General features: G+C 50.7%; 1 protein-coding gene across 1 annotated transcript in view; it reads right to left on the bottom strand.

The window, feature by feature from the left end:
• HSD11B2 (hydroxysteroid 11-beta dehydrogenase 2) overlaps positions 1-9,116 on the bottom strand; it is a 94,762-nt gene extending 85,646 nt beyond the window's left edge. Inside the window, exons 1-2 of the mRNA XM_019490987.2 lie at positions 8,986-9,116; positions 7,037-7,248 (exon numbers count right to left, since the gene is read on the bottom strand). Coding sequence (XP_019346532.1) covers positions 7,037-7,248; positions 8,986-9,101 — 328 coding nt within the window. The 5' untranslated portion in view covers positions 9,102-9,116. The remainder of the gene's footprint in view (positions 1-7,036; positions 7,249-8,985) is intronic.
• Between the last annotated feature and the right edge of the window lie 621 nt (positions 9,117-9,737).

Below are 9,737 nucleotides of genomic sequence, written 5' to 3' on the forward strand. Positions count from 1 at the left end.
ACAGTGGCTAGAAAGGCCAAACATCTCCCTTTGCTCTTTACTGTTCTGCTTTGCTTCTACTGCCATGACCAGGGTTTGTTTATTAACATATTTATACCAGCTCACAAAAGTGGTTTGTTTTTGTCCAGGAGGAGAGAGGGAGAGAGAGAAGAAAGCACACAGATCTAAGAACCAAAGTGATAGAGAGAAGCCATGCTGCTGAATCTGCTCTTAGCAGTGATGAATGATCCTTCCCATGGGCATAAAGCTGTGACAGCTCAGGACAGTCAGCCTTCCTACTATGGGTAGGAAGGGTGTCTCACCACCAAGAACAGCCATAGCCATTTGCCTTCCCAGACAGTAGTGCTGACTGAGGAGGGGGCAACCAGGACATCAGTCCTGGAACACTTCCTTTGGTGGAGGAGGGGGAAAGGGGGCAAAAAAGCTGCTGCCATGAGTACTACAGCTGCTGGCACAGCCCTGTGCATCATGGCTGCCCTGGGCACAGAGTTGCCCTGCTATGCCTTTCCTGCCAGGGACAGTCTTCCTTCACATAGCCAAAGGGTTAAATAGCCAGGGCTGCAGTGAAGAATCCAGGGTAAGATCTCCAGCACCTTCTTACACTGAATCCCAATACACTCTCAACCCAGGGGCAGGCAATTATTTTGGGCAGAGTGCTGCTTACTGAGTTTTGGCAAGCCATTGAGGGCCACATGACAGGTAGCCCAGGGCAGATTAATATTAATTTTCTAAATTGTTTAGGGGCCCCGCGGGCCGGATAGAATGGCCTGGTGGACCGTATCTGGCCCACGGGCCGCATTTTGCCCATCCCTGTTCTCTATCCATTGTCTCTATTTTCCTGCAGGCCCACCTTACCCACTTTGCTGCAGCAGACCTAGCCCCTGGTCCTATGTACAGGGGCTCAGTTGTCCTCAGCATCTTTACATGGGCTCTAAGCATATGTCTACCTGGTAAACTTATCAGCCCCAGCCACAGCACCCTCACACATGCCACACTGCTCCAGGCAGGCTGCCTCCTAAACTGGAAGCAGTATAGCTACATCTGCACAGCTAATTAACACTGTTGAGTGACCTGCCAATCAAGCTGCCCACAACATGCATAGATCCAACCACATTGCTTCTGGGTTAGGAGCCAGCCTGCCTAGAGTATCTGAGTGACCTGATGAGCACCACTTTAGCACACTTAGTTTATTGTACAGACCTGGCCTAAGAACCTTACACCTTTTGCCTTGGGCTCAGCGTTCACAAGAACTGACCCCACTGTCATCTCTATCCCCTGCCTGGTCTTCCAGCAACTGCCCTCTTATTATTGCACGCTGTCGGAGAATTCTAACCCCCAATCCCCATTCCCATCCTCCTCTTTGCAATTGGTGCAACAGCTGTGGTCTTTCTCCAGGCAAGACCATTAAGACTTCCTTTGCTAGTGCTTGTTGGAGCCTATATACCCTATGACAGCACTTCTTGGAAGGTAGGCATCAATTTGCATGGCAGAAGCCTAGCATAGCCCACTTCAGTGCAGTGTTACACTAGCTCTTGGGTGCACAGGAAAACACTGCCTAACAGCCCCGGGCCCAATGTGTTGCATACTGCTTACACTGTAACACACATGGATTATCTGCATACCAGTAACATACATAAAGGCTTGAGCGCTCTGCATACTTCACTGTCCAGCTTGTAACTTAATAGTATTCCATTTAACTACAAAAATGGGGAAGCCGACTAGGAGCCATCAATTTCAATGCTTCTAGAGCAGCCTTGGTTCACTCCTGCAAATTTCAAGGCTGTTAATAGAGACATCAGGCTTACTCCCAGAAACAAGGTAACAAGCCTAAATGAGATGCAAAAAACTTGGCCAAGCTGTTCAGATAGTTAATAAGCACTGTTTACACTGAGTTTAATCCAGACTAGTTACAACTCCATGTACTTAAACAACTGCTAGCAGCTTGGTAGACCAGCCATTAGAGGAGGCCTTCATATGGATTGTCTCACTGGGTTAGGTTCCATTCCCCCTCCATCCCCCCCTCAAAAATGTATTAAAAACATGTGCTCCTTCAGGCTAACTATTACTGTGTTATCAGAATCGAGCCCACAAAGCAGCAATGCTGTGCAGCAAAGCAGAACCCAGCAGGTTTCAAGTTTCGTGCACAAGGGGTCTAAAAAATTTTTAAATGCTTCTATAAACTGATAATGTCATGTGCTCTGAACCACTGTAGTGCAGCCATATATGAGGCCCTGGTTTGAAGTTAGCTGTGGATCCCTAGGTTTTTATGCAGAATTCATAAGACCCAGTCCTGGAACAGCCTGCAACTAGAGGAAGCTACTTTCTAACCCTCCTCGACTAGAGCTTGGGTTCTGCCCTGAAAACAGAATAAAGTCACACACGTGCCCTTGCCTCTTGTACGTGATCTCCTCATCCATTTTGGCCACTTCTAAGGTCTTAGCTTTAAGATCTTGTGGCAGCAAGTTTACCAGGTTAAATCTGAATAGGGCAAGCTGCATTTCTTTTTATGGGCCAGCTGCTGCTTAATCACGCTAGGGCAGGCTGTATTACAAATAAGTTTTTAGAAGCATTTCATAAGCACGTCAGGCATGATCAGAGACAGACTGTTGCAGTCCTGGCCTTGCAAGTCCACTTTGCTCCTCAGTCCTGATGTGGAGTCCCTGTTTCTTCCAGTCTTAAGCATCACCGAGCAGGACAAGCCACCTGCCTAGAGATGTGTTGCAGGACTGCTCCAATGCGTTGTAATTACAGCATGTTGTAGCTGACTCAGTTAATCAAGTCTGCTGATGCGTGGTAATTAACGCACTCCAGCCGGCCTCCTCATCTCATGTATTAGCGTCCCCGCATTTCAAAATGGTGGTGCTTTAAATAAAGCTCATTAAACAAAGTTTAGTTCAAGAGCTGCCACCTCCATTTTGAAGTGTGGGGACACTAATACACGAGATGCTGCAGTGCTTTAATTAAGAGCGGCTATCAGAGCCGCTCTAAATTAAAGCGCTCCCCCGTCCCCAGAGCATGTATAAAAGTGCCTGACTGACCACTAGACCTAGACCATTAACTCTAATCACATGACACTGGTGAGCCACAAGCAAGATCTGCACACCCCATGGGTGTACAAGCACCCCACCCTGAAGGGTTTGGGCCTTTGCTCCTGCTGAGCAAAGGGAAAAGAATGAGCAATTGCGGAAGACGCTTCTTGCCTGATACTTCATAGATTCATAGAAGTAGGGTCGGAAGGGACCTTGTAGATCATCAATTCCGACCCCCTGCCCTGAGCAAGAGAGAAAGCCGGGCTCAAATGACTCCAGCCAGATAGACGTCAAGCCTCCTCTTAAAGACCCCCAGGGTAGGAGCCATCACCACTTCTCTTGGAAGTTGGTTCCAGATCCTAGCCGCCCTGACTGTGAAGCAATGCCTTCGGATGTCTAGTCTAAACCTACTCTCTAACAATTTGTGGCCGTTATTCCTTGTTACCTCAGGGGGTGCTAGGGGGAACAGGGTCTCTCCCAAACCCTGCTGGTCCCCCCAGTGAGTTTATAGACGGCCACCAGGTCCCCCCTCAGTCTTCTCTTGCGAAGGCTGAACAGGTTTAGGTCCCATAGCCTCTCTTCGTAGGGTCTGCCCTGCTGTCCTTGGATCATGTGTGTGGCCCTCCTCTGGACCCTCTCAATGCTGTCCACAACCCTCCTGAAGTGCGGCGCCCAGAACTGAACACAATCTCCAGCTGTGGCCTGACCAGTGTCACATAGAGGGGGAGGATCACCCCCTTGGCCCTGCTTGAGATGCATCTGTGGATGCAGGACAAGGTAAGGTTAGCCCTACTGACCGTGACCTCGCATTGTCGGCCCATGTTCATCTTGTACTGTCTGCATGCACAACAGGCTCCAGTGCCCCACATTTTGTAATAAGAAGGGATACCCACCCCCTCATTGGCTTCCCTGCCCCAAGGCAGAGGGGAGGAGCCCAGCTCTGACATCCAGCATATGTCACTTGTGCGTCAGACACAGGTAAGGCCCCGCCTCTGTCTGAGGCCTCACCTCTGTGCAGCAGAGCCCATGACACAAGGCCTGACCTAGAACCCATTTTCTGGGAGTGTGTCCTGAATTTCCTGGCTAGAGAATGGGGCTAATTAGTCTCCAGATAATAACCTGACTTGAGTCTGGCCTGTCTGACTGAAGCCCTCAAAGGCCATGCTTGGATCTGGGTGAAGGAATAAACTGACCCACGTCACCTGCTGCAACTGGAACCTGTAAAACCAGAAAGTATTTACAGCTAACAGCAAACACCAGGGAGCTGCAGAGGTGTTATTTCCATGCACTGGGGCAAGAACACCTTGTTCCAGGGACTGACTCACTAATTATACAGATCTGGATCAACTTGGTCAGCCACACTCCAGACAAACCATGCTGCACCAGGAGCCTGGTGTCCCCATCATGGTGCGACTCACCAGGGACAGGAGACACATGCACGTACTCACATGTGTGTGAACACCCGTGCACTTACAAACACAGCAAGCATGCACACAGCTGTCATGCCTTCTGCTTTTCAGTAAAGAGGCTGCCTGCTCTCCCCTTCTCAGATGGGCCTGCGTCTGCTGCCACTTTGACCTTCACTCAGCTGAATCATTCATTCACGCACATGTCAGTCTCTGCCTAGATTACTTTAGCTCTCTCTTCTATGGCCTCCCCGAGAGGCTGCTTTCTCTTCAGTGCACTCTCGCCAGCATGTGCTGACACCAATCCTACCTTCCCCATCACTCTCCAGTGGTAAAAATTGTGCCTCTGGTGTTCAAAGCCTTTCAGGGACAAGCCCTTCTACCTGTATTGTCTCATCTCTCCCTTACAGCTCCTCCTTATCCTGCTCCCACCATCCTCTGCCTAGGGTCCCTACGCCACACTCGCAGCTCCCTGCCCCCAGACATCACCCAGCTGTCATTCCAAACATAGGAGATGGTGTTTGCCAAACAGAAACCAGGCCTGTTCTACCCATAGGGAGACAGACCATACATCATTGACAGTCCTGCTAAAGCCTTCCACAGCATGTGGACTCCCAAGATATTAGCAGCGATCCTAGCAGAGCAGAACATGTTTACATAAACTAGGGGGTTCTTGCCAGGAGTAACCAGAATTCAGAAATCCTGTCAGAGGAAGTTTGCAGCCATTGTTCCCTCCAGGATACTTGCAGCAGCTCATACAGGGAGAGAGCTCTGTTGGGTATGGTCTTCACACACACCATAGGCACCACCATTGGCTTGTGCTGGGAATGATCATGAAGAGTTATTTCCTTGACAGCTCTTAATGAGGGAGCTACAGTCACAGAACCAGGTTGCTTGGCACTGTGCTGGGGGTGGTAGGGAAGCATGTTACACATGGGGAAACTGAGGCCCAGGAAATTCAGTCACAAGGCAAGTCAAGGGCAGAACTGGTGCCAGAAACCAGGTGTCGTGGGTCCTAGATTCCTGTCCTCTTCACTGGAGCCCCTTATCCCCCATGAAAGGGTAGATCACCATGTTCCTTGGCCCCTTCTCAGCCTCGCTATCAGGCTGTGAAGCATATAGCTATGCAGGGGCTCACCAGATCCAAGGAGAGCAGGTGGGCAGTTCTAGTGACCAAGAGCTCCTTCTTCAGGAGCAGCACAGCTGCAGAGTGGTTGAGCCACAGTGCAGTCTGGAAGGAACTCTGCAGGGTGGAAGAGATGTGATCTCTCTTCTCTACAGATGCTTTAGTGATACTTCTCTGCCACCTACAACAGCATTGCAATCTCTGCTATTTGGTGTCCCCTAAAGCCCCAGCTCCTGGAGTCATGTGACTGAGTACATCATCTTTCATTTAAAAGTAAGAGTCTCTATTCAGCCTCCACTCCTCCATAAATTCTTGCCCAGGCATATGCATCGAAGGTCTGGGTGGCCCTCATACATACACCATGATCCAGGAGGATCGATGGTTGCCACCAAGAGTCTCTATTCTCAATACCTGTGAAGGAAAGCTAGCAAATGTGACCCAAGGGCAACCAGAGATGCTGAGGCAGGTTGGCAAAAAGAAGCACTCACGCTTCCTATTCCCAACCAACTCAATCCAGTCTCCTGATTTTAAGACAGAAGATTTGTCACAAGGGGTGGGGTGGGGGGAAGGGAGTTTCCTCAGGCATGGAAGCAGTTCCAAGTGTAAATGTATAACTCCTAAGCACTACAACCCAGCCCAGACAGCAGCAGACCTGGAATAAATGTGACACAATGATTCTTTTGCTGTGCTGTGAGGCTATCTCAGGGTCTGGGGGTAGGGGGGAGCAGTTATTAGGAGGACTGCAAGCAGCAGCCTTGCCTACAGAATGGAGGCAGTTACTTTTCCCATCCTGCTGTTAGTGGGAGTCAGGGCAGCAAGAAGAAGCACTGTACCCTGTGATATGCATTAAAAGGACTCTGGAATGGCACTGGAGGCCATCCCACTACCTGTAAAGAAGCAATGCATTGGCAAAGCAGCCTGCGTGCTGACATGTCACACATCAGCCATGCAATTGGGTCTCCTGCCCCAGAGACACCTCCTGCTCCACAGGCATCCGATGTTGCCCCCCTCCTTCCCAGGCCCTGTAGCAGCTGATACAGTGGGCTGGATTCCCACAGCTGTCTTCCGGCCTGAAGCTCTCCAGAAGATCACGGCATCAAGATCAAGTCACGTGCAGAGCTGAGGCCTCATAATGCAGGCCTGCTGACCAGCCCAATGAGCATTTAGGACTCTGTCACACACCATGGGCCCTTTCTGCAGGGCAAGCTAGTCTGTGGCATGTACATGTGCACGAGGCAGAGTTGGCTCAGTCCAGCTACCCCCTCTTCCCCACACAGTATAGAGCTGACCCAAGCAACTGGAGCCATGTCATTGCCTGGCAGTGCTGGCACATGTGCTGACAGGAAAGGAGCTCACCTGGATCCCTGTACAAACATGCTGTCTAGGAATACAGGAGTCCCAGCCACGGCAGGCCAATTAAACATTAACCGCTCAGGTGGAGGGAGGCTGCCGTATTGCATGCTCGCTTCACTCACCTGTGATGAAGATGGCTTTCCCTGCCACAGGGAGCAATCTCCTCTGGGTGGCCCTTCCCAAGACAAAGCAGCAGGCAGCACTGGTGAAGCCAACACCGAGGAACAGAGGCAGGTACGCATCGCACAACCATTGCAGCAGGACCAGCAGGACCAGGTACAGGAACAGGGCAGGAGTCAGCAGCAGGTCAGTATGGGAGAGTCTCACTAGGAGGCTACAAGTGAAGAAGAGCCACACCAAACCGTAAGCCCAGCCCTCCATGGCATGAGGGGCTGCAAGTCCACTTTGAGCTGAGCAGCAGGATGGGAAGGGAGGAAAGAGGGACAAAGCAACACCCAATGCAGTTGTGCCCAAAGTGTGCAGCTGAGACAGGGAGAGCACTGCACACTATTTATAAAAGAGCAGGCAGTGAGAAAGGGGAGGAGCCAGCCCTGCCCTGCCAATGGGAGAAGTTCGCTTTGCTGCTGGGGCTGGCTGGCTAGCTCTGTCTCACACAACACACATACTTGCCCGAAGTTGGCTGCTGGATCAGTCTGGGGCACGCCGTTTTGATTGCAGTGGGATGGCCATGCAGTTGGAGTCACCTGAACCAGGACCTCCCTTCTCCCCAGCCTTGCTGGTCCCTCTCAGGTGACAGCTCACAGTCCCCACGGACTCCAGCTGCCCGCGTTATCCTGCACAGGGATCAGCACTGCTTTCGAAGAAGGGAAAATGAAACTGAGCAGTCAGAGCGTGCTGGCTCTCCTGGGGCTCTCGCCTGCTCTTTGTCTCTCTCCACCCACACGTGCCTGCCTTCCAGAGAGGCCAGGCTGTCTGGTTCAGTGCCGTGCATAACCCACTGAGGAAGCAGGAGAAATAAAAGACAATCCTATTTGCAGCTGCCTCAGCCCAGAGGCCACAAGGGGCCTGCCCCTGTGTCTGGGCCCTGCCCTTGTCTCCCGCCTCAGACCTGTATTTTTCCTTTCGCTGCTGTCTAACTAGTGAGGCTTCCTCCTCTCACAGAAGTGCAGTGATGGATGCTCAGCAGGGGGTCACAGCAGGGACATCCCCCCACAAGGCCTCAGGGCACTCCCTGCTTCTCTCTTAGGCCTACAGTTTGTGCTCAGCCTTTAAAAAAGAAAATTGTTTTGAAAGTGAACCTGAAATGGGTGAAAGACCAGCAGCCTGCAAGATGGCAAACCCAGCACCTGGGCAAGGTAAACAACTGCATGCCTCAAGCCTAGCTCCCGGGACCCCCTCCCATTTCACCTCACAGCACCTTTGGCCTTGGGACTGCTGAAACTGCATATGAAGAGGATGAGGGATTATTAGTGCCAGCTGTGATGGGGCCAGCTCTCACAGTATCAGGCATGTGGCTTAAAGCCTGCCTGTCCCACTATGTCTGATGTATTTAGCATCACAGGGAAATGCTCCAATCGTCTTTGTACAGAGGGGAACTGCAAGACAAAGGGGCAAAACAGAGTGTGAGCTTGGACCCAGGCCTCATGAGTCCTATACTGCTTGCTGTTTTCCTTTGGCAAGCTTATTCCAAACCTTGTTTTGTTTGACCCAGCAAATAGTAACTCTTACTAGGCGGGCTTCAGATCGGTAACGCTAGAGATGACAGTCAGAGGTCCCTCCCCTGCCTTAGCTAGTTCTGGGCATAGACAGTAGTTAAGTGTAACACCATCCCTCTGTGGGATGTTTGTGAAGAGCTTGGGACCCCTTGCAGGAGAGGGCTATTCAAGGTCAAGGGATTATTAAGGATGATGGTTGCTGCTGTCATTTTGTTCATGTTCATAAATAAGAGACAGAAATACCAGATGAACCTGTGCCCTTACAAAGAAGAAGCAATATCATCCTTGGGAGATTTATGAAGATTCTCTGCCTACAGCTATTGGGTGAACAATAGGAGTGATTCACAAAAGACATTGTCTGTAGTGTGAGGTCCCAGATGGGTCCCGTCCTTCACCTGTGCTGTGGGCTGACGCTAAGCGGATCAGTTGTACGTTTGTAGAGGATACAGGCATTTATGTCCTCGAGCCAGCCTGGCATTGAAGGTGCAAATTCTTTTGTCCAGAGTCTCATTACGCATGTTTGTGCTGATTCCTTTGTGGGCCCCTTGAAATAGGCTCCCCTTCTGTTATTGCTGAGGAGACAATGTGTCCTTCTACACAATGACAGTCTTTGTTTCCCCCCTGGGGCGCTTTCCAAGGCATTCTGCACAGGAATGGAACTTCTCTCCTGTTGATCCTGCAACAAGAAAGCAAGGAAAGGGTTAACCAGTGTCTCAAATGTGGATATGTCCCCTCACCCAGGAACCTGCCCCCAGGCCCATCCTTTCAGACAAGGCAGACGCTTTCTCCAGGCAAGTAGCGAGTCCTTTGTCCTCTGGCATTTGTATCTCTAACCTCTGCCACATGCTGTCTTTCCGCTCCTGCAGGCTCTCAGCTCAATATTGGAGCCCCTCAGACGGTCTCAGGGTATGTATTGCTGCGAGATATGCTAGGTGAAATCTCACTCAGGGTGGCTAGATTACTTCCTGCCTTTCTGCCACTGACCCAGAGCTGTACAAGCACACACTGGAAAACTGCTCATTCTTCTTCTACTTCTAGTTTGGCGACTGGGCTGGAAATAACCCGATCTCTTTTAAAGTTTACACATGGCCGGGAAAGAGTAATTCAATCCTGTCTGAGATTCATTTCTGGGTATAAAGGTGGCTAT

The sequence above is a fragment of the Alligator mississippiensis genome, chromosome 10 (assembly GCF_030867095.1).
Source record: "Alligator mississippiensis isolate rAllMis1 chromosome 10, rAllMis1, whole genome shotgun sequence".
In the NCBI taxonomy this organism is placed as follows: domain Eukaryota; kingdom Metazoa; phylum Chordata; order Crocodylia; family Alligatoridae; genus Alligator; species Alligator mississippiensis.